Source organism: Salvelinus alpinus, chromosome 3 (assembly GCF_045679555.1).
Source record: "Salvelinus alpinus chromosome 3, SLU_Salpinus.1, whole genome shotgun sequence".
Lineage (NCBI taxonomy): Eukaryota > Metazoa > Chordata > Actinopteri > Salmoniformes > Salmonidae > Salvelinus > Salvelinus alpinus.
The window spans coordinates 29,183,411-29,208,502 of record NC_092088.1 but is presented as its reverse complement, the minus strand read 5'-3'; the positions used below and the strand labels follow the sequence as shown (position 1 = coordinate 29,208,502).

The 25,092-nt window shown below is 42.2% G+C and overlaps 1 protein-coding gene across 8 annotated transcripts in view; it reads right to left on the bottom strand.

Annotated features, from left to right (window-relative positions):
* Nucleotides 1-7,288: 7,288 nt before the first annotated feature.
* Nucleotides 7,289-25,092, bottom strand: part of svild (supervillin d) — a 105,363-nt gene continuing 87,559 nt past the window's right edge. For all 8 annotated transcript variants that reach the window (XM_071392457.1, XM_071392459.1, XM_071392460.1 and 5 more), the window contains 14 exons: nt 24,718-24,865; nt 24,259-24,404; nt 23,994-24,169; nt 23,261-23,390; nt 22,420-22,732; nt 16,283-16,437; nt 15,983-16,088; nt 12,750-12,957; nt 12,394-12,527; nt 10,099-10,254; nt 9,802-9,945; nt 9,333-9,445; nt 8,824-8,979; nt 7,289-7,727 (listed from right to left, as the gene is read on the bottom strand). In XM_071392457.1, the coding sequence (XP_071248558.1) occupies nt 7,641-7,727; nt 8,824-8,979; nt 9,333-9,445; nt 9,802-9,945; nt 10,099-10,254; nt 12,394-12,527; nt 12,750-12,957; nt 15,983-16,088; nt 16,283-16,437; nt 22,420-22,732; nt 23,261-23,390; nt 23,994-24,169; nt 24,259-24,404; nt 24,718-24,865 (2,172 nt within the window). In that variant the 3' untranslated portion in view covers nt 7,289-7,640. The remainder of the gene's footprint in view (nt 7,728-8,823; nt 8,980-9,332; nt 9,446-9,801; nt 9,946-10,098; nt 10,255-12,393; nt 12,528-12,749; nt 12,958-15,982; nt 16,089-16,282; nt 16,438-22,419; nt 22,733-23,260; nt 23,391-23,993; nt 24,170-24,258; nt 24,405-24,717; nt 24,866-25,092) is intronic.

Sequence of the window (25,092 nt, the reverse complement as noted above, 5' to 3'; positions counted from 1 at the left end):
AACAGATACCTTTATCCTAATCAAATTCATTATTTGGCGCCTACAGCGCCATTACTGGTTTCTCGGACCCGGATTTAAACCTTGTCCTGGACAAAAATCACACTAAATCTCATTTTAACAATGCTATTTATTCCAGGATTAGGCTTGTGGGTCCGGTAAAACCAGCCCATCCCCATCATGTTATTACTCCAAGTTAATTGGAGTCTTATTAACAGCACTGTTTTCCAGCAGCGTTGTGTTGTGTTGTGGGCTGGTCTCTGTCTGTCTGACACCTGTGCCAACAAGCTGCTGCATGGTCCATGTGATTAATGCTGCCAGGACAGAGATAATAAATAAATAAACTAACACAGCCGCTGTTCTAGGAAGCCATCGCTGGCTGAGGCCATCTGCTGTGGAAATGACTTCACATCTGTGTGTGTGTGTGTGTGAGGGAGAGAGAGAGGACAAGTGTGTGTGTGTGTGTAAACAAATTCAGAAGCAGAGGTTGTGTTTGCATTAGGGACCATGATGATACCCAATACCTAGCAGGTGGTATCATGGGTCTCTAAAATAGCAGATATTATTACAGCCATTACACTATGTACAGTATGAGTCAGGTAGGATACAGTGGAAATCCATCATGCAATTTTGGACATGGTAATGCATTACCTTTGAACTCCACTGATGGTGGATAGACCCTAATAGACCCTAGAAACCATTCTCCTAATAAAATAAAAAATTGTACCCACCTTGGGGGTAGTCGATTCAGCAAGGCTGTGTGGCTTAAGCCTTAGAGAATTAACACCCATATTTGTTAGTATTATCATCACAATGTGCTTCTGCTCATAAATTACTTGATTTAAAATGCAATGCTTGAATTTGTAATGAAACCCCCATAACCTTCAGTATAGTTGAGTGAAAAGATACACTTACCTGCTTATTAAGTCAACACTGCCACCTGGTGTTTAAAAAAAACATGTTGACATGTTGAAAACGTATTTTTAAAACCTGAAGCACTAGGGCCTTAGCCTGGAATCCAGACACAGTTAGCAGTTTGGATTCCAGGCTAACAAAAAAAAGTCAACTGAAGTTGCCAGATTTTTTGTGCTTTCCCCTTCACCTATATGCCATTGAATAGTATATGAAATGTTGTTATTGAATGTACATCTTTTAAAAAACGACTTGCCTATATCATTGACATCCAACACAGACACACACGGCAGATGTATCCACAGTATATTTGAAACAGTATATTCTATATTGTAACATGTTGCGTTGGTTAAAAAGGGCACATTTAGTACTATACATTTGTGCATACAGTTGTAGCTATGAAGCCAGCTTTATACTGTGCCTAGTGAAAGTCTACACACACCTTGCAGTTTTCACATTCTGCTGCCTTGAAATTAAGTCTAAAAAGGAAATACACATATAAAGAAGTAGGACAAAAAATCTGTATGTGAATAACTCACGTTGGAGAGTTTGGTGAAGTTCAAGCATAATCCTTTACTCAGGTATAACATGTTACAGGTCACGACATCCTAATCAGACACTCATAATGCACCCGTTGATATATCCTAGATAGGTGCCCCACTAGCGCCATGTCTGGGTTGGCATTATGCCCATTATCTACTGGGTTGGAATTATGCCCAACACTACTGATCTACACAACATACTCCACGTTTTCAAAGTGAAAGAAAAATGATAGAAAATGTTAATTCATAAAAACAAAGATGTCTTGATTCTGTTTGTCTCCACACCCCAGAGTTTATACATGGCGGAAGCAATTACAGCTGTGCATCATTTTTCAACGCTTAGGGCAACATGCAGTGCCTTCAGAAAGGTCACAACTCTTGACTTTTTCCACATTTTGTTGAGTTACAGCCTGAATTTGAGTTGTGTAACTGATCGACACACAATAGCCCATAAGGTCAAAGTGGAATTTTGTTTTTAGATTTTTTAAATTAATTTGTAAAGTTTAAATGTATTGAGTCAGTAAGTATTCAACCCCTTCGTTAAGGCAAACCTAAATAAATACAGGTGTACAAATGTGCTTAACAAGTCACAAGTTGCATGGACTCTTTCTGAGTGCAATAATAGTGGTTAACATGATTTTTGAATGACTACTCCATCTCTGTACCACAAACACATACAAGATAAATGTAAGGTCCCTCTCAGTTGAGAAGTGAATTTCAAAATACAGATTCAACCAAAGGCAAGAGGGGTGGGGGGGGGGGGGGGGGGGGTCCAATGCCTCGCAAAGATGGAGTTACTTACCAAGGCGACATTGAATGTTCCCGAGTGGCTTGAAAATCTATGGCAAGCCTTGAAAATGGCTGTCTAGCAATGATCAAACAACCAACTTGACAGAGCATGAAGATATTGTACAATCCAGGTATGCAAAGCTCTTAGAGACTTACCCAAAACACTTACAGCTGTAAATGCTGCCAAAGGTGATTCTAACATGTATTAACTCAGGAGGTTGAATACTTATCTAATCAAGATAGTTTTATTTTTCATTAAATTGTTAACAAATCGTATAATATTTCTTCCACTTTGACTAATATTGTGTGGATCTTTGACCAAAAAGGACAATTAAATACATTTTAATCCCACTTGGTAACATCACAAAATTTAAAAAAAGTCAAGGGTGAGAATAATTTCTGAAGGCAGTTTGTCGTCTAAATTGTTCAAGCTCAATATTCAAACCTTGTCTATGACGGTCAAGCAGATTTAAGTCAGGACTGAGACTGGACCACTCAACACCACTTGGAAAGGTTCAACAGTGTTGGTGCACCACTGACAGGCATACAGTATAAATGCACACACACACACACACACACACACACCTCTCCCACACAAGGATTAGGTATTCAGAAGACCGAGGCAGGTTTTCCTCTTACTTTTTACCTGGGCTTCGCTCCTTTCATATTTATCTTGATCTTGACAAACTCCCTCGTCTCTGCTAGTGACAAGCATACCCATAACACGATGCTGCCAACCCAATAGATGAAAATAGAGAGTTTCACTCTGTGATGTGTTGTATTGGATTTGACCCGTACCTTAAGGTTTTAATTTAAGCAAAACAATGAATCTTTGCCATGTTGTACTGCAGTATTCCTCAAAGCTGGAATCCGTAGCTATGAAACTGCCACGTAGGTTTACAATATTACAACGACAGAGAAGTTACTTCAAACCAAGAACCCAATTGCACCCGCAAAAGAACAGAAGAGTATGTACTGCGATTTGTTTTTTAACCAAGATGCTGTATGCTCCTCTCCTCGGTTCACAGACCAAACAAAAACGATAAATGGAGCCTGGGGCGACCAGTGGTACTGTTTCACCCCCTGTAATGCGGATTCAAGCTTTAACGGCCTCGATTTTTTAAACACAGGGTTCCTTCTTTTCACTTCATCATACGTGCCAGTAATGTGGAGTGAATGTAATGTTGTTGATCCATGCACTGTTCTCTCAGCTCAGCCATTGAATTATGCAGCCATTTTAAAACAATCTTAAACCCCATAGGGATGTCCCTGAGCAGTTTACATTCTATCTCACAGCTCAGTTAGGAATGACAGCCAGAACTTTGCAGTGTCTGGGTCAGTGGCGGTTGGTGCCATTTAGGATTAGGGAGGACACTTATTTTGTATTTTTTTATGAGCATGGCCTTATTTCTATTACAGCATATTGGATGACTGTTATTCATATTCCATTCACCCAGCTCAATGTAACATCGATAGGTTTAGGCTACATGATATTCAAATTTGCCCTACACCCATCATGAGGTTGCTAAAACCTAGCCTACAAATGAAAGTTTATAATGTAGATCCACAGGTTGAGAGACAAATTGGAGTAATCATGGCGGCACAGTGACATATTCGATAAAATACTCATGCTAGACATTGGTGGTTTACTACTAGTACTGCACGGCAAAGCAAAGGATAAACTGAAAAAAATCTCTTGCGACAGCATGGAGTACTACCCACAACCTCACACTGGATGGAGTACCACCCGCAACCTACGCCTCGATCAGACCAGCAGTATCATTGCGTTTTGGTACACCAGAAGTATACTGAACAAAAATATAAATGCAACATGTAAAGTGTTAGTATCATGAGCTGAAATAAAAGATCCCAGAAATTTAGCACAAAAAGCTTATTTCTTTCAAATGCTGTACACACATTTGTTTACATTCCTGTTAGTGAGCATTTCTCCTTTGTCAAGATAATCCATCCACCTGACAGGTGTGGCATATCAAGAAGCTGATTAAACAGCATGATCATTACACAGGTGCACCTTGTGCTGGGGACAACAAAAGGACACTAAAATGTGCAGTTTTGTCACAACACAATGGCACAGATGTGTCAAGTTTTGAGGGAGCATACAGTTGGCATGCTGACTGCAGAAATGTCCACCAGAGCTGTTGCCAGATACTTTTATGTTAATTTCTCTACCATAAGTCACCTGCAACGTTGTTTTAGAGAATTTGGCAGTACGTCCAACAAGCCTCACAACCGCAGACCATGTATAACCATGCCAGCCCAGGACTTCCACATCCGGCTTCTTCACCTGCGGGATCGTCTGAGACCAGCCACCTGGACAGCTGATACAAACGTGGGTATGCACAACCGAAAAATGTCTGCACAAACTTTCAGAAACCGTCTCAGGGAAGCTCATCTGGGTGCTCGTGGCCTTCACCAGGGACTTGCTCTGACTGCAGTTTGGCATCATAAAAGACTTCAGTGGTCAAATGCTCAGCTTCAATGGCCACAGGCATGCTGGAGAAGTGTGTCTTCACTGATGAATCCCGGTTTCAACTGTACCGGGCAGATGGCAGACAGCGTGTATGGCGTTGTGTGGGTGAGCAGCTTGTGGACTTCAACATTGTGAACAGAGCGCCCCATGGTGGGTCTATGGTATGGGCAGGCATACTGTAAGCTACTGACAACGAACACGATTGCATTTTATCTATGGCAATTAGAATGCACAGAGATACCGTGAGGAGATCCTGAGGCCCATTGTTGTGCCATTCATCCGCCGCCATCACCTCATGTTTCAGCATAATGCACAGCCCCATGTCGCAAGGATCTGTACACAATTCCTGTAAACTGAAAATGTCCCAGTTCTTCCATGGCCTGCATACTCAGCAGACATGTCGCCCTTTGAACACACCAGATACTGACTGGTTTCCTGATCCATGCCCCTACCTTAAAGGTATCTGTGACCAACAGATGCATATCTGCATTCACAGTCATGTGAAATCCATAGATTAGGGGCAAATTAATTCATTGCAATTGACTAATTTCCTTATATGAACTGTAACTCAGTAAAAAACAATAATAATTGCATATTGCGTTTATATTTTTGTTCAGTGTAGCATTCCTCTCCGAGTCAGGTTTTTGAGTCGGCTAAATTAGCTGCATTAGCTAGCTAAGTAAGTGAAAGATAAACTAAAACTAAATACAATGAAATGTAGCTAGCTCTTTCTCCCTCTGCTGCTTCTCCATTTAAGAAATGAATTTGTTCAAAACTGTTAACTACTGTATTTCGCTCTCTCCGAGTGAACTACTAGCTGTAGATTATGCTCTCAGTATTAGATTAATGCCCTGATCATTTCATTGGCTGGACAACATGTCAGTTAATGCTGCAAGAGCTCTGATAGGTTAGAGGACATCCTCTGGAAGTTGTGTTTTAACAGTGCATTTTAAATCAATTATTTGGTGACATGTGAATATAGTTTATTCTAAAAAGTGTTTCACTACATAAAAAAATTATGAAATTCACTTAATATGATGGTCCGCCACCTCCCCCACTGATCTGGGGCAATTACCATACTTGACAACACTCAATGGGATACTCAGTGGCTTAGAATTATTTCTAAACCTCCCCTGATCTATGCCTGTCCAAAAATGTATCCCAGACATGCTTTTAAAGCTTATTGGTTGTGGCTCGGAGGTTGAATCACAGTTTGACATTCATTATCCAATTGAGGGACCTTACAGAGACAGAGAAAGTTGTTCTTAAATCAGGAAAACCACAACTTTTGCATGGACCTCATTCAACAAGTGTGATTTTGTATGAAGATAATTTTCAACTAAATGTATTTAGATGTGCCACAGCGAGGAGTGTGAATAAAAAATAAAATAAAATCTGAAAAATTCTAATTACATTTTTCTAGGAAAATGGGGGAGTATGTTGTGTAGATAGATCAGTGAGAAAAAATACTTCTTGAATATTTTTGGGGGATTTAAGTTTTAGGCCGCAAAATGGGAAAACTGTGCAAGGGTTTGTAGGCTTTCACTAGGCACTGTAACGCTTACTCATCCACCACACACTCCAAGAAATTCATAGTGAAGAGGTACAATACAGTCAGAGGTTTGGTCCTAGAGAAGCAGTCACACCATTGGCAAACACATGCAGTCGCTCCAAAGATTTGGGTCCAGTTTCCCGGACAGTGATTAACCATTGTGCTGGACTGAAAATCATTCAAGGGAGATTCTCAATTGAAAGAGCTTTTTAGTACAGAACTAGGCTTATTCTCTGTCCAGGAAACCGGCTCTTAGGGTGTACTGTATTTTAGTATTTACCAATTTTTCATTTCCTCTTTAATTATACGGGTTAGTCTCAATGATATAAAATCACTTTTGCAAGAGAGACCTGAAAGTTCAAAGGGCGATTTCCCGGACACAGATTAAGCATTGTCCTGGACTAAAAATCTATCTCAATGGAGAATTTCCAATAAATGCTTTTTAGTCCAGGATTAGGCTTGATCTGTTGGAGAAACCACCCCAAAGAGACTTATTGTTTCAACTGCAGATTGAACCTTTAACAAAGAGGCACCCCACTAGTGTTTTGGTAAAAAGCTGAGTGATTGGTTACATTTCTCCAGCCCTCTCTCAAATTCATAGACAAAGCTATGGACCATGATATCAAAATTATAGTTTAAACCATGGTTTGAGGCGATACAGTGTTTGTTGACATTTATGTTGTTTACAAACATTAGGTAAAATAAGCTTATATTTTGGGTCGTAATGGGGTACGACAGTTGAACAAAGCTAATGAGGCATTCGTAAATTATAGTCTTAATGAATCAATGGGTATATAAAAAAAATAATGTATGTATGTAGCAACTGCAGATGGCCTCTAACTTAGAACGGCTAATGAGTATTTCTTCTCTAAAAACTGGTGGCAACTTTTAGGTGATGGTTAAGTGTATGAATGACCCTCGAGTGTTTTTGTTGATCACAGCCATTCAACACAACAGACACAAAGACAATCTCCCACTCTTGACAGAATTGACAATGCTAGAGTACACATGTAAGAACAGACATTTATAATACATATTTATAATTCAGGGGCATATATAGTTCACTATAATGAACAATAACCTCGCTGCCAAAAGGTAACACTTGCATATACTGTATATATTTGGCTACAATATATTGCTTTGTAGGAAAGGTCTATAAAATTGGCATTTTTAAAAAGAGGTTATCGTTTTAAAACAGATACAAGTCTGTACATGTGTTTTGTTCTTTCGGTTTACATGAAAAAAACAACATGATTTCCCACAGAATACAAAACAGTATGAAAAAGGTGCCATATGGACTTTAAAAAAAATCCTCTTGTTTTTTGGTTTGTTTACAACAACAAAAAAGGAAAACTTTTTAAAAAAGGCCCTTGCTTTTCTTCAGGTTCTTCTGTTTCCAGTTTGGCAAGGCGTTGAATTCGGTGCGAGTCATCTCCAAGACCCTCTGTAACAGACATTTATAGGAAAATAGAATAAGTGTGATAGCAGTCATATTCATTACCATTATTTCGCAGCAGTTTATTTTTTTCCTCAGTACCAGACAAAGCACTCCGGTAATATGAATAAATGGATGTCATTTTCGCTAACAACCCAATTGGGTTCTCTAAATAGCTCTCGAGTCATGGAGTGCACTCAGAATTATGACAAATTATACACAGATGACAACGTAAATGTTCGAGATTGATGTGTGTATGTTGTTAAACGTAAGTAAAAACAGATTCCCTATAGTTAATTTATTCATAGATGAAATGTTTTTACATTGGATTTTTAAACAGAACAGCCTCAATTCATCGGAGCATGGACTCTACAAGGCGTCGAAAGCGGTCCACAGGGATGCTGGCCCATGTTGACTCAAATGATTCCCGCAGTTGTGTCAAGTTGGCTGGGTGGTGGGCCATTCTTGATACACATTGGGAAGTGTGAAAAACCCAGCAGCGTTGCAGTTCTTGACACAAACCGGTGCACCTGGCACCTACTACCATACCCCATTCAAAGACGCTTATAAATGTTTCGTCTTGCCCATTCACCCTCTGAATGGCACACATACACAATCCATGTCTCAATTGTTTCAAGGCTTATAAATCCTTCCTTAACCTCTTAACCTCTCTTCCCATTCATCTATACTGATTTAAGTGGATTTAACAAGTGACATCAATAAGGGATCATAGCTTTCACCTGGTCAGTCTACAGTATGTCATGGAAAGAGCAGGTGTGCTTAATTTTTTGTATACTCAGTGCAGAGTATAACCACCCTCGGCTACCTCAATCAAGTTCATTCTCAAAATCTATCAATACAACTTTTATGTGCTATATTAACCAATATTTCAAAACAATAAAACCTTGCTCCAATTGTAAAGCCATATGTACTGTTAATCTGTACTGTTTTTTTGTGTTCTTTTACATCCTGTTGGATTGCTGTGCATATCGTCTTAATGTTGTAAATGTGTCGATGAAAGTAAATATATCAATACAACTTTTACATTCAGCTAAATAGTTTCAGTTCCACCAAGCCCCAGTATGGTTCCAGTAAGTCCCTGTACCTGGAAGTCCTGGTCTGAAAGGTAGATCTCCAGGCGGAGGGGGTCCACTCCTTCTGGTAGAGGCTTGGCCGTCAGCTCCTCCACAGAGTATTGGTTCTTACTCAGCCAGTTCAGGGCGTCCTGCACCAGGGTCACCTTGTTGCGTGCCCCCTCCGCCTACACACACACGTTCACACACAAGATATCAGCAACAGCGTATCATACTCAGACTTCAAAAGGAAAAACACAACATGCTACATTAGGGGAAGGCACCACCCTAACCCCTCCCCTGTCAAAGTACAACCGTGTTTACAATTTGGGCTGTACAATATGGAGGTATATGACATTTTTTGTTGTTGATACAATCACTTTGCAGGTTACCAGTGTAACATTAATCCACCACACAGGAAGATTCCCACCCCCCCTTAACACAAAGATTTGTGTGTTAAGTCTCTCACGATCAACTACATTATTGCTGACTAGAAGGGTATTCTTGTATTAGTAGGGGAGTAGGGCAGTCAGTCTCTTGCCTGGGTGGTGATGTTGGGATCTCTCTCCCAGTAGGGGAAGATGTTGGTGAAGGTCAGCGGTTCAGAGCCCGCTAGGACCAGGTAGGCCTGAGGGGGGCGGCGAGAGTTCTTCTCTGAAATACGACAGCACAACATTATCAATAGTCAACTCAAGTACCACAACCTTTATATACTGTACATTCAACACAACATTATCAATAGTAACATCAACTACCGCAACCTTCATATACATACGACATTATCAATAGTAACCTCAACTACTATATCATATTCACTACATCTCCTTAAACATATGAATACACAAATCCTAAACAAACAGCACTGGGTCAATATAGCCTCTGCTGAATCTAATACATCTAATAATGATAATAATACATAAGATTTAACTCTCTCTCTTTTTCCTTTCTCTTAGACCTCTGTTCACCTCTCCGTCAACGTCTTCCCTCTCTCTCGTGACCTTTGGACTGACCTTTGCAGTACTGCAGCACCGTCTCCATGGCACACTTCTTCTGGTTCTCCCAGCGGATCTTGGCTGAGCCTGTACACTCTCCGTCGTCGGGCTGCCGGCCCTGCCACAGGTACACCTCCATACGGTTATCTAGCATGAAGAGGGCTGGAGGGAGAGAGAGTAAGGGAGGTGGAGGGAGTTAAATGAAAGACAGGTGTAGAAAGGAGAGAGGGCGTACGCATGCATGAAATATTGTGGACAGAAACAGAATGAGTAAGAAGAGCGTGAGAGACAGAGCTATCCATCTGGGGTCTGTACCTGGCTGTGGCACAGAGTACAGATTCTCCTGGAGGAAGGGCATGGCCATGACGGCCCCTGTCACACGGGCCGGGCTCAGCAGTTCCTCCCCTTCAAATACCCCCGAGCTGGCGCTCAGACAGAACAGACGCGGGGTGAAGTTGTACTTCCCTGGATCTGGACCAAACAACACCACACAGGTGAAACACAACACCACACGGGTGAAAAACAACCACAACAACACAGGTGATGGAGGTAAGCTGGATGTGTAGCTAGTGCGGGACAACAGCAACATATAATTATCTGGCAGATGCTAATATCCAAAGTGACATAGTGAATACATATAGTCAGTTTAGTGTGTGTCAGAGTAAGGAATTGGTGTGTTGCACTAAGGGATGTGCATTACGGTAAGGAGTGCATGTTACGGTAAGCAGGAAATGTTACGGCATGAGTGTGTGTTGCGTAGAAACTATGTGTGTTACACTCAGGAGTGTGTTACGGTACGGATAGTGTGAGTTACGATAAAGTGTGTGTTACCGTCCAGGGAGTGTATGTTATAATAAGACGTATATGTTACGGTACAGTAAGAATGTGTTGCGGTAAGGAGTCAGTTTAAGTTATGGTATTGGAGTCTTTATGTTACAGTAAGCAGCCTGTGCAGTGCATTCGGGAACTATTCAGACCCATCGACTTTTTCAAAATGTTTGTTACGTTACAGCCTTACTCTAAAATTGATTAAATGCATTTTTGTCCTCTTCAATCTACACACAATAGCCCATAATGACAAAGCAAAACAGGCTTTTAGATTTTTTTGCAAATGTATTCAAAATAAAAAACAGAAATACCTTATTTACATAAGCATTGAGACCCTTTGCTATGAGACACGAAATTGAGATCAGGTGCATCCTGTTTCCATTGATCATCCATGAGATGTTTCCACAACTTGATTGGACTCCACCTGTGGTAGAATCCATTGATTGGACATGATTTGGAAAGGCACACACCTCTCCACATAAGGTCCCACAGTTGACAGTGCATGTCAGAGCAAAGACTTAGCCATGAGGTCGAAGGAATTGTCCGTAGAACTTCGAGACAGGATTGTGTCGAGGCACAGATCTGGGGAAGGGTAACAAAAACGTTCTGCAGCATTGAAGGTCCCCAAGAACACGTAATTCTTCATTGGCCACATGGTCAAACTGAGCAATTGAGGGAGAAGGGCCTTGGTCAGGGAGGTGACCAAGAACACAATGGTCACTCTGTGGAACTCTGGAGCTCTGTCAATGGAGATGGGAGAACCTTCCAGAAGGAGAACCATCTCTGCGGCACTCCACTAATCAGGCCTTTATAGTAGAGTGGCCAGATGGATGCCACTCCTCAGTAAAAGGCACATGACAGCCCGCTTGAAGTTTGCCAAAAGGCACTTAAAGGACTCAGACCATGAGAAAAAAGATTCTCTGGTCTGATGAAACCAAGATTGAACTCTTTGGCCTGAATGCCAAGCGTCACATCTGGAGGAAACCTGGCACCATCCCTACGGTGAAGCATGGTGGTGGCAGCATCATGCTGTGGGGATGTTTTTCAGCAGCAGGGACTGGGAGACTAGTCAGGATCGAGGGGAAGATGAACGGATCAAAGTACAGAGAGATCCTTGGTGAAAACCTGCTCCAGAACGCTCAGTACCTCAGACTGGGGCGAAGATTCACCTTCCAACAGGACGATGACCCTATGCACACAGCCAAGACAACGCAGGAGTGGCTTCGGGACAAGTCTCTGAATGTCCTTGAGTGGCCCAGCCAGAGCCCGGACTTGAACCCGATCAAACATCTCTGGCGAGACCTGAAAATAGCTGTGCAGCGACACTCCCCATTCATTGACAGACCTTGAGAGGATCTGCAGAGAAGAATGGGAGAAAGGTGTGCAAAGCTTGTAGCGTCATACCCAAGAAGACTTGAGGCTGTAATCGCTGCCAAAGATGCTTCAAAAAAGTAAAAGGTCTGAATACTTACGTAAATGTAATATTTCATTTTTTTATTTAAAAAAAATAAACATGTTTTTACTTTGTCATTATGGGGTATTGTGTGTAGATTGATGAGGATTTTATTTGTTTAATCCATTTTAGAATAAGGCTGTAACGTAACTAAATGTGGAAAATGTCAAGGGGTCTGAATGCACTGTATGTTACAGTATTTGAGCCTCTGTTACAGTAAGGAATATGTATGTTACGGTTAGACTAGCGATAAGACGTGCGTTACAGTATAGTCAGAATGCGATATGATAAGGAGTGTGAAAATGTTACTGTAAGAAGTGGTACAGTACCTTGGAGCATGCAGTCATATGCCTTCCGGTCCTGCTGTCCCAGAGCATTCCTGAACCCAACTGGCTCCGTGCCTTCCTCTACCTCCTCTACCTTCAGACTGCTGTTACTGTTCAGGCCCAGCTCAGAAGGATGTCTGGTAGACACACAAGTGTGCGCACACACACAACCACACATTAACAAACAAACACATTAACTTGTATACATAAACTAAACGAATGGCACACCAAACTAGTCAGAGCCTAAACTAGTCAGAACCTAAAAACGAATGTATTTGCTTTACGTTTGGTTGCTACTTTACGTAAAGAATAAAGCAGATGGCAACAAGTCTCTCCCATAAACTGTATAGGATACTCACCTCTGTTTGAGCCTTTCTACAGCCCTGGCGCCCACCTCCCTGGCGCTGGCGTGGGACTTACATCCGTGCCACAGGTAGAGCTGTCCCTGGTGGGCCTCCAGCAGAACCAGGGTGGCACGGGAACGCAGGCTGGCACAGCAACACTCCACCTCCACCAGGGAAGCCTCCACCGTGGCTTCCCCGCGCACGCAATACAGATGCCAGCCGCCTGGACAGGGAGACACACGGGCAAATTCAAGTAGACGCACACAAGCTCAGTGGCACAAAACAGACAGACAACGTGTGGTAAACACAAGCACTATGTTTTAATGCCACTCAAGGCATCCGTTCTAGTAGTGCTAAGTGAATAATAAATAAGTGATCGCCCAGCTACTAGCCATATTCCTCATTCAGATTTTGTTTTGAAAGAGCCTACTAGATTACCTTTGCAGTAATGAAAAGAGTGCTATATATTGTATCGACAGTCTAAATGTAATACATTACTATTATCAGTAGTAGTAAGTGCTCATGTGAAACATACACTGTGCTCTAAATAACAAAATGTAATTAGTAGCACTGGTACTCCCAATTTATAAAAGGAAGGAGCACAACATAACATTTAGGAGCACCAGAACATTTTTAATCGATTGAGATATAGCCTATATTGGGTCCATACAGTTGAAGTCAGAAGTTTACACAGAGCTTAGCCAATTACATTTAAACTCAGTTTTTCACAATTCCTGACAATTAATCCTAGTAAAAATTCCGTCTTAAAGTGGTGATCCTAACTGACCTATGATAAGAATGTGAAATGTCAGAATAATAAGAGAGAGAATTATTTCTTTCAGCTTTTATTTCTTTCATCACATTCCCAGTGGGTCAGAAGTTTACATACACTCAATTAGTATTTGGTAGCATTGCCTTTAAATTGTTCAACTTGGGTCAAACGTTTCAGGTAACCTTCCACAAGCTTCCCACAATAAGTTGGGTGAATTTTGGCCCATTCCTCCTGACAGAGCTGGTGTAACTGAGTCAGGTTTGTTGGCCTCCTTGTTCGCACACGCTTTTTCAGTTCTGCACACACATTTTCTATGGGTTTGAGGTCAGGGCTTTGTGATGGCCACTCCAATACCTTGACTTTGTTGTCCTTAAGCCATTTTGCCACAACTTCAGAAGTGTGCTTTATTGTCTATTTGGAAGAACCATTTGCGACCAAGTTTCAACTTTCTGACTGACGTCTTGAGATGTTGCTTCAATATATCCACGTAATTTTCCTTCCTCATGCCATCTATTTTATGCAGTGCACCAGTCTCTCCTGCAGCAAAGCACCCCAAAACATGATGCTGACAACCCCGTGCTCCACGGTTGGGATGGTGTTCTTCGGCTTGCAAGCCTTCCCCTTTTTCCTACAAACATAACGATGGTCATTATGGCCAAACAGTTCTATTTATGTTTCATCAGACCAGAGGACATTTCTAAAAAAGAACGATCCTTGTCCCCATGTGCAGTTGCAAACCGTAGTCTGGCTTTTTTATGGCGGGTTTTGGAGCAGTGGCTTCTTCCTTGATGAGCGGCCTTTCAGGTTATATGTCGATATAGGACTCGTCTTACTGTGGATAATAGATACGTTTGTACCTGTTTCCTCCAGAAAATTCACAAGGTCCTTTGCTGCTGTTCTGGGATTGATTTGCACTTTTCGCACCAAAGTACGTTCATCTCTAGGAGACAGAATGCGTCTCCTTCCTGAGCGGTACGACGGCTGCGTGGTCCCATGGTGCTTATACTTGCGTACTATTGTTTGTAAAGATGAACGTGGTACCTTCAGGCGTTTGGAAATTGCTCCCAAGGATGAACCAAACTTGTGGAGGTCTACAATATTTTTTCTGAGGTCTTGGCTGGTTTCTTTTGATTTTCCCATGATGTCAAGCAAAGAGGCACTGAGTTTGAAGGTAGGCCTTGAAATACATCCACAGCTACACCTCCAATTGACACAAATTATGTCAATTAGCCTATCAGAAGCTTCTAAAGCCATGACATCATTTTCTGGAATTTTCCAAGCTGTTAAAAGGCACAGTCAACTTAGTGTATGTAAACTTCTGACCCACTGGAATTGTGATACAGTGAATTATAAGTGAAATAATCTGTCTGAAAACAATTGTTGGAAAAATTACTTGTGTCATGCACAAAGTAGATGTCCTAACCGACTTGCCAAAACTATAATTTGTTAGCAAGAAATTTGTGGAGTGGTTGAGAAACGAGTTAATGACCCCATCCTAATTGTAAATAAACTTCCGACTTCAACTGTGTGTGTGTGTATATATATATACACTGTGTGTGTGTATATCAACTGTGTGTGTGTGTGTGTATATACACACACACACAAACACACACACACACACACACACAAATATGTATGGGGGATTGGAAATGATGCGGTTACATTGATGGAAGCCACAAACTATCTGCAATATTAAAGCTGATCTACACGGTAAAAATATTTAAAATTAAATTGTCCATCACAACATTCTCCCACTAAGCTTTGTCGATAACAGCAGTTAAATTCAGGGCAGCAATGTTGTTGAGAGCTGTAGCAACACGTTTGCAGTTGTCCATTCCTATTATCTTAAAAAAAAAACATTTGCGGTAGACTACTGTTCAGGGAAGACCCCATTATGTTATAGACAGTAGCCTGTGGCATGGCCAATCAGAACACATCATCCGGCATGACCAGCCCCGCCATTATGTCAGCCAATCAAGGCTAGCCAGGAAGAATCATTTGTTTCTCTGCGAGAAATAAACTATGCTTGTAATTAACATTTTTATTCATATTTACAGATTACCTATGAGTTTGTTATTAAGGCACATTAAACATTTTGCTACGTGTTATGTAGCCTAGTGGATTATTTTGCTCTTCACTCGCGTAGGCTAGGCTACCCCCGACCAAAAGCCTGTGAGTTGTCTGATAATCAATCGGTTGGTAATATAGGTCATATCATAGGGGTCAAATCTTTTGAACTGTTTCGGCTACAAACAAGCTGTAGTAATGGTTTAACCATGATGGCAACAAATATGCGCTCGCTTTCTTCTCTCCGAAACAACGGTTGAGTGAAGACTAATCATTACAACAATTATTACCAGGGCGATTTTTTTTCTAGGTGCACTGGTGCTCCCAAATGAAAATATGCAGGTCGCACAGCAAAATATTTAGGAGTGTATGCGAACGAAATGGTCAGACTTTAGAGCTGTGCATATACCTGTGTTGTTGACGCCATCATCTTCTCTGCTGCCCTTTTGGATGACCAGGCCTCCCTGGAAAAGCTGCAGGAAACATGGAGGCTCCTTGCCCTGTGTCACCAACACCTAACCACCAGTAAGAAAGACAGACCCCATTGTAACACAACGGATTCAATCAATCAAGGTCCTGTTGAACAGCTAATTCATACAATCAAGTGCGCTAGATTAGGGCTGGAGCGAGAGCCTGCAGGAGGGTAACTTTCCTGGGTAAGTGTTAGGCATCCCTGCACAAGTGATACTTTTGGGTGCGGTGGACTCACCTGCGCCCCCCTGTGGTTCCCCAGCTCTACGGTCATCAGTGCGGAGGTGCCCTTGCCGCTGACGCTGGAGTGACGGCCCTGCCAGAAGAAACAGGCGCTGCGCTCCCGACCTGGACCCCCACTACTCAGCTCCCCCGGCTTCTGCCTCTTACCCACTGGAGGACAAATAATGCAACAAACAAACATACAAATTACAACATGAATGTAGTAATATAATATTTGTCGGGTTATGATGGGTAAGCTATACTAAGCTATTTGTATGTATTATGCAAAGGCAGCAGCTACTCCTCACGGGGTCCGGCAAAATTAAGGTAGTTATACAATTTAAAATACATTACAATACATTCATTACAGAATTCCCAACACACTAAGTGTGTGCCCTCAGGCCCATACTCCACTACCACAACACAAAATCCATGTATACGTGTGTGTATAGTGCGTATGTTATCATGTGTGTGTATGCATGTGTCTGTGCCTATGTTTGTGTTAAATCTGATTCTACTGCTTGCATCAGTTACCTGATGTAGAATAGAGTTCGATGTAGTCATGGCTCTATGTAGAACTGTGCGCCTCCCATTGTCTGTTATGGACTTGGGGACTGTGAAGAGACCTCTGGTGGCATGTCTTGTGGGGTATGCATGGGTGTCTGAGCTGTGTGCTAGTTGTTTAAACAGACAGCTCAGTGCTTTCAACATGTTACTACCTTTCACAAATACAAGTAGTGATGAAGTCAATCCCTTCTCTACTTTGAGACAGGAGAGATTAACATGCATATTATTAATATGTTTGCTCTCTGTGTACATCAAAGGGCAAGCCGTGCTGCCCTTTTCTGAGCCAATTGCAATTTTCTTAAGTCCCTCTTTGTGGCACCTGAATACACGACTGAACATTAGTCCAGGTGTGACAAAACTAGAGCCTGTAGGACCTGCCTTGTTGATAGTGCTGTTAAGAAGGTAGAGAAGAAGGTTAAAAAGGACAGTCTTCTCCCCATCTTAGCTACTGTTGTTTCAATATGTTTTGACAATGACAGTTTACAATCCAGGGTTACTCCAAGCAGTTTAGTCACCTCAACTTGCTCAATTTCCACATTATTTATTACAAGATTTAGTTGAGGTTTAGTGAATGATTTGTCCCAAATATAATGCATATATTTAGGACTAACTTATTCATTTCCACCCATTCTGTAACAAACTGATGCTCTTTGTTAAGTGTTGCAGTCATTTCAGTTGCTGTAGTAGCGGACATGTATAGTCATCCGCATACATAGACACACTGGCTTTACACAAAGCTAGTGGCATGTCGTTAGTAAAGATTGAAAAAAGTAAGGGGCCTAGACAGCTGCCCTGGGGAATTCCTGATTTCTACCTGGATTATGTTGGAGAGGCTTCCATTAAAGAACACCCTCTGTGTTCTGTTAGACAAGCAACTCTTTATCCACTATCCACTATTATCCTCAGTAATTTTCCATCCAAGTTGTCAAGACCCCGGTGACTTGTTTTTTATTTATTTATTTAACTAGGCAAGTCAGTTAAGAACACATTCTTATTTTCAATGACGGCCTAGGAACGGTGAGTTAACTGCCTTGTTCAGGGGCAGAACGACAGATGTTTACCTTGTCAGCTCAGGGATTCCATCTTGCAGTTAACTTACAGTTAACTAGTCCAACGCTCTAACCACCTGATTACATTGCACTCCACGAGAAGCCTGCCTGTTACGCGAATGCAGTAAGAAGCCAAGGTAAGTTGCTAGCTAGCATTAAACTTATCTTATAAAAAACAATCAATCAATCATAATCACTAGTTAACTACACATGGTTGATGATATTACTAGTTTATCTAACGTGTCCTGCGTTGCATATAATCGATGCGGTGGCATTCGCGAAAAAGGACTGTCGTTGCTCCAACGTGTACCTAACCATAAACATCAATGCCTTTCTTAAAATAAATACACAAGTATATATTTTTAAACCTGCATATTTAGTTAATATTGCCTGCTAAAATGAATTTCTTTTAACTAGGATAATGGTGTCACTTCTCTTGCAACAGAGTCAGGGTATATGCAGCAGTTTGGGCCGCCTAGCTCACTGCAAACTGTGAAGACTATTTCTTCCTAACAACGACAGCCAACTTCGCCAAACGGGGGATGATTTAACAAAAGCACATATGCGAAAAAAGCACAATCGTTGCACGACTGTACCTAACCATAAACATAAATGCATTTCCTAAAATCAATACACAGAAGAATATATTTTTTAAACCTGCATAATTAGCTAAAGGAAATACAGGTTAGCAGGCAATATTAACCAGGTGAAATTGTGTCACTTCTCTTGCGTTAATTGCACACAGAATCAGGGTATATGCAACAGTTTGGGCCGCCTGGCTCGTTGCGAACTAATTTGCCAGAAATGTACGTAATTATGACATAACATTGAAGGTTGTGCAATGTAACAGCAATATTTAGACTTATGGATGCCACCCGAACGGTCCCGGATTTCACTGAAAGAATAAACGTTTTGTTTTCGAGATGATAGTTTCCGGATTTGACCATATTAATGACCTAAGGCTCGTATTTCTGTGTGTTATTACGTAATAATTAGGTCTATGATTTAATAGAGCAGTCTGACTGAGCGATGGTAGGCACCAGCAGGCTCGTAAGAATTCATTCAAACAGCACTTTTGTGCGTTTTGCCAGCAGCTCGTCGCTGTGCTTCAAGCATTGCGCTGTTTATGACTTCAAGCCTATCAACTCCCGAGATTAGGCTGGTGTAACCGATGTGAAATGGCTAGCTAGTTAGCGGGGTGCGCGCTAATAGCGTTTCAAACGTCACTCGCTCTGAGACTTGGAGTAGTTGTTCCCCTTGCTCTGCATGGGTAACGCTGCTTCGAGGGTGGCTGTTGTCGATATGTTCCTGGTTCCATGCCCAGGTAGGGGCGAGGAGAGGGACAGAAGCTATACTGTTACACTGGCAATACTAAAGTGCCTATAAGAACATCCAATAGTCAAAGGTATATGAAATACAAATCATATAGAGAGAAATAGTCCTATAACTCCTATAATAACTACAACCTAAAACTTCTTACCTGGGAATATTGAAGACTCATGTTAAAAAGAACCACCAGCTTTCATATGTTCTCATGTTCTGAGCAAGGAACTTAAACGTTAGCTTTCTTACATGGCACATATTGCACTTTTACTTTCTTCTCCAACACTTTTTGTTTTTGCATTATTTAAACCAAATTGAACATGTTTCATTATTTATTTGAGGCTAAATTGATTTTATTGATGTATTACATTAAGTTAAAATAAGTGTTCATTCAGTATTGTTGTAATTGTCATTATTACTATTATTATTATTATTAGTTTACAATTGGCTCATTCATCCCCCTCCTCTCCCCTGTAACTATTCCCCAGGTCGTTGCTGCAAATGAGAACGTGTTCTCAGTCAACTTACCTGGTAAAATAACGGTAAAATAAATAAAATAAATAAATTACAAATAAATAAATAAAAATCGTCCGATTAATCGGTATCGGCTTTTTTTGGTCCTCCAATAATTGGTATCGGTGTTGAAAAATCATAATCGGTCGACCTCTACTACAAACCTTATTGTATGACTTCTTATACACTATATTAGGCCCAGCATTTGACACTTTGGTTTTCCTAGATATGGCTATGATACTGTGATCACTACATCCAATTGATCTGGATACTGCTGTCAAGCACATTTCTGCAGCATGAGTAAAGATGTGATCAATACATGTTGATGATTACATTCCAATGCTATTTGTAACTACCCCGGGAAGGTTGACTGATAACCTGGACCAGGTTGCAGGCACTGGTTACAGCTTGAAGCTTTTTCTTGAGTGGGCAGCTTGATGAAAGCAAGTCAATATTCAAATCACCCAGAAAATAGACCTCTGTTGATATCACATCAAGCATTTCACACGTTATCCAGATACTGACTGTTAGCCCTTTGGTGGTCTATAGCAGCTTCCCACAAGAATGGGCTTTAGGTGAGGCAGATGAACCTGTAACCATATTACTTCAACAGTATTTAACATGAGATCCTCTATAATCTTAACAGGAATGTGGTTCTGAATATAAACACCTCCACCACTGGCATTTCTGTCTTTTCTATAAATGTTATAACCTTGTATTGCTACCACTGTAATAAAGGTATTATCTAAGTGAGTTTCTGAGATGGTCAGAATATGAATGTCATCTGTTACTAGCAAGTTATTAATTTAATTAACCTTGTTTCTAAAGCTGCATATGTTAACGTGGGCTATTTTGAGAACTTTTCTGGGATGTTTGTTTTCATTGGGAAGCTTTGCAGAAGTAGACATTCTCATGTTATTTATGTCCGTGCAGCTCACACAGATTTCCTACTAGGGCACAACGCCTCAGTGCTAACAGCATAAATCTGGTTCATAGACATGCTTGCGCCATACAATAGCTGTAGGATCAGCAGAGGCATTCGGGGCGGTTTGAGAGACATCAATTAGGTTACTTACATTGTGTCTACCAATGTCCTTGGTATAATATACATTTGTTAAAGCATTATGTTGACTCAGGAACACAATGGTAGGGATTAACTGGGCTTGGGTCATTGATAAGTCATTGTATCAACGCAGCCTTATAATGCTGTGAAAGGGTCCAGGAAGCCAAATTATTTGGGTGGATCCCATCCTCTTTATAAAACGTGTTTTGTTTCCAAATGGTATCAAAATTGTCAACAAGTTACACCCATTAAGCTGCAATAATCACGTAGCCAGTTGTGAGGAGAAAGAAACCTAGTAAAGTGTTCAATGCCACAATTCAGAGAGGTCACAGGGCCAGATATGATGGATCTTTTATTAGTGTCAAGCAGAGAGTCAATCAACTCTTTGAAATCCAGTTTAAACTTTTCAGAGCAGCCCCTCATAATGTCATTAAAACAAAAATGGACTACGATAGAATCGATGTCCATGTCCTGCCGTACTACATTCGGGAGCAGATTAGTAATGTCATTTACTCATGCTCCGGTATAGGACATTGTATTTGCACCAGGAACAGTCACATTTCTTACCACTGAGCTGCCCAAAACCCCGGCCGGCGAGAAGGACGAGGAAAGCCGCCCACTCCCACAATTCACAGGATGGCGCAGGCCTCTGACAGATGGAGAAGCCCAGCTCGATCCAGAGCAGGGACGGACACTCGCCGATGTCGAAATCATAGGGGAAGGGTAGGAGTAGGCACAGCGGCCGCAGACACAGGTACACCCAGTGACTAAGGTGCAGGAAAATCAGGCTCCAGGGCCTCTCGCTGGGAGTGTAGGCTGCTTTGCGGCTTCCACGGCTCGTGACATGCGACCATCGTTGATTGCCATGCTCCCTTTTGCTTCAACTCAGCTATCAGATGGGGGAGGAGAGGTAGGAGATGGCTCCCCTGGCGAACGAACTCTGAGCAACACCGGCCAGTCCGATAACGACAAACGACAAGACGGAAATGCATAGAAAATGCGCAAACGGTAAACATTCCACTCTGCGTTTTCCCCCAGGTTCTTACGTAGGCTGGCTACCTGCATGATCAAGGAAGCCACTTTGAGCATATAATCCTCGGCAAGCAAACAATTGCCGCACTGGAACTCTTCCAGTTTGTCCCGAAACAAAGCGTAGGAGATACAGCTCCTACAGCGCTGGTTCATTTACCTCTCCAGACAAAGAGGGCTCCATTGGAAGACTCATCTGGGACTAACTTCGTAAGCTGAATGGCTGACGTTAGCTATAGTCAGCTCATGAGATATTATTCTTCAAGAACCGACGGGTATACATATGGCAAAAAACATCTTTAACTATCACCGATTGTGTATTTAATCCTGGTAAAGCATCGATCAAAACTTTTGACGAGATCCAATGAGTTGTTTTTCAAATATTCAAGATACAATACCAGTGAGCTGGAGTTTCTCAATCGTCTTTTCCTCCATGCCTCTGGAACTATGAACAACTACAGCGTGCAAAAATATCCCTCTCCTCAACAACCCGCTGTACTACTTCTACCCCCATAGAGCTACAATATAATGTTACACCTAATACCGTGACTCACCCACAGTGAGTCTACCTTAAGTAGATTTTGATGATGTTCGTCTGACATTACTCACCCACAGTGGTGACCGAGTACTTCCAGCGGATCACGTAGGTGTCTCCTTCATGCAGCTGGCCCAAGCTCGCCGCCACCAGCTCCTCCTCCTCAAACTCCCGGATATGCCAGGTGTCCACTGCCACTGTGGCGAGCTCCGCCTGGCGTCCGTCCTCCGTTCGGACCAGCCCGTAGCCACGCTGCACGTCTACGCCCTCCAGGAGGCTACGTACGGGGCCTCCCACACTGTCCAGCAGGGCCTTGGCGTCGCACGGTTTTAAGACGTCGGGCTTGGCCGCCTCAAGGGGCGAGCGGAGGGTAGAGTGGACAGGGCTCTAGAGGGGGAGAGAGAGAGGGGGAAATGGGTATGAGAGAGGAGGAAATGGGTGTTAGTATTTTTCACCCCCTTCTTTCCACAAAAGCAATGGGACCATATACTGTATGACTAAGTATGTGATTATGCCTCATAACATGATGACCCAATGTGACAAAAGGGCCTGAAAAGGGTGCATTCTATGAATCTATTATTTTGAATACTGTAATGAGGTAAACATTTTTAATTGCATCCCCATACCAGAACGCTTTTCATTTGCTACACAGACATTCTTCTCCCTGTCTCATCTGCACTGATCTGAAAAATAACAGACCAGGTGAAAGACAGCCTAACGATGAGCTTGCACCATATTGCTTTCACCTGTCTTTCCCAATCCATTGCTTGCTCTCTGGGGTCGGTTTCTGTGTAAGCACTATGTGACAACTGCTGATGTAAAGAGGGCTTAATAAAAAAAATGTTTTGATTGAGGACAGATGTTTAAGCAACTGAGATAAAGCCCATGGCCTCCCCCCTAAACCCATTTCCATACCTTGGCCTCATCCATGGCAGACTCATCTTTCCTCTCAGCCCAGTCCAGGAACTTCTCTCTGAACAGAGCCGTCTCGTTGTGCTCCGACAGACGGCCGAACAGAGCCCAGCTGGGACGTCCCTCACCCTGCCTACACACAAAACACATACACACAAACATTGAGAAAACGACACAAAAAAAAAACACTTTCTCACAGCAGTGATGGGGGAAGAAAATGGATACAATTACATATCGCAATATTATTTGATGACCTTACAACGATACTTTGACTCCGAGTATGTCTCTCTGTAGCAGACAAGAGCAATATGTTTGGAACATCAAATCGCAATATCGAATCGCAATACATAAAAAATCGTGAATAGCAATACATATCATATTGGCACCTAAGTATCGTATCGTTAGGTCCCTGGCAATTCCCAGCCCTAATCTAAATTGTCTTCGCCCCATCTTCACTGACTTCAACATTTGCAAATACTTATCACTGCTAAACAGATGCTAGGCACATGCTGGCATACTCTAGTGTAGACAGTCCTTTGCCTCTGCATATTCGTGTTAGTGGTACTCAGTTCAAATGAGAGCACTGGTCCTTCAAACACGAGCCCTTCAAGCAACTCCAAGCGTTTTTGTGGCATGACCCGGCAAAGACCTTTTGAATTTTCCTGTGGTCATCATAAACTGAGCGATGTGATTGGACAGTGTGTATAAATGGGCAGGCTAAGAGCTTGTAACTCACTCAGGGACATCAGTATTGGTTGAACAGGAGTCCAGGGGGTTGACCCTGCAGCTGCTGTAGTCGTAAGAACCGCTCCACAGCTGCTTCCCTAATTGGACAGCCACCTTTCTGTCACCCAGGGGGACGTCCTTCCCCGTCCACACGTACACCTCACTGCCAAAGTCAAACACTAACACCTAGAGAGAGAGGGAATCAGGAAAGTCAGACACACACACACAAACACATATATACAAAGACACACAAACTTACACACACAGGTATATACCTCTTTAGAGTTGAGCAGGGTGACACTGGGGATGGAGGCCCAGGCCTCTTTGTGGGGCACCAGTTTGCCCTCCTGCAGCCCGTAGACCCCGTTAGAGTCTAACACACCACTTTCATACAGCTCATCCTCCTCTGGCTCCCCTGCGCCTGCACACAAATGGACATGGAAATGGACATACGTGTGTGTGTTTTGGGTGTTGGAAGGTGGTGTGTGTGTGATGGGGGTGTATTAGATATGGTCATCAAATAATATACGGTCATCTAATGTGTGTTTGTGTGTGGTCTGTGTTCAAGTGTGCACCTGGGATATGTTTACGACCTGGTCCACCGTGTGTGTGTGTACAAGAATGTGTTTATGCGAGTAGGCGCATTTATTTATTGTGTAAGTGTACACTGTGTGTGTGTGTGTGTGTGTGTGTGTGTGTGTGTGAGAGAGACATGCAAACATGCACGTATGTACCTCTGTAGTCGGTCTTGCCTCCCAGTAGGTCCCAGAACTCCTTAGCCCATTTGTTGTCAGTGTTGATGCCCTCCTCCAGCACAGTCACCTGGGAGGCCTTACAGCCAAGGTCCCTCTTAGCCTGCACGAACGATGCCATCTCTGAAGCCTAGGGATACAGGACAGGCCAAAGACTTAGACCATGGCAGTGTTCATTCGGGCAACTTTTTTTTCCAATTCATTATTTGTATTTCGACTAACTTCCTGACGTGAATGAAACTACTTTCGGATCAACAGAAGTGTCTGGGGGATTAGGACCTACTGTAGATACCGTTTCTGGATGGGGATCAACTACAGTACATTGATCAAATAGAAAAGCATTATAACAGAGGCGTG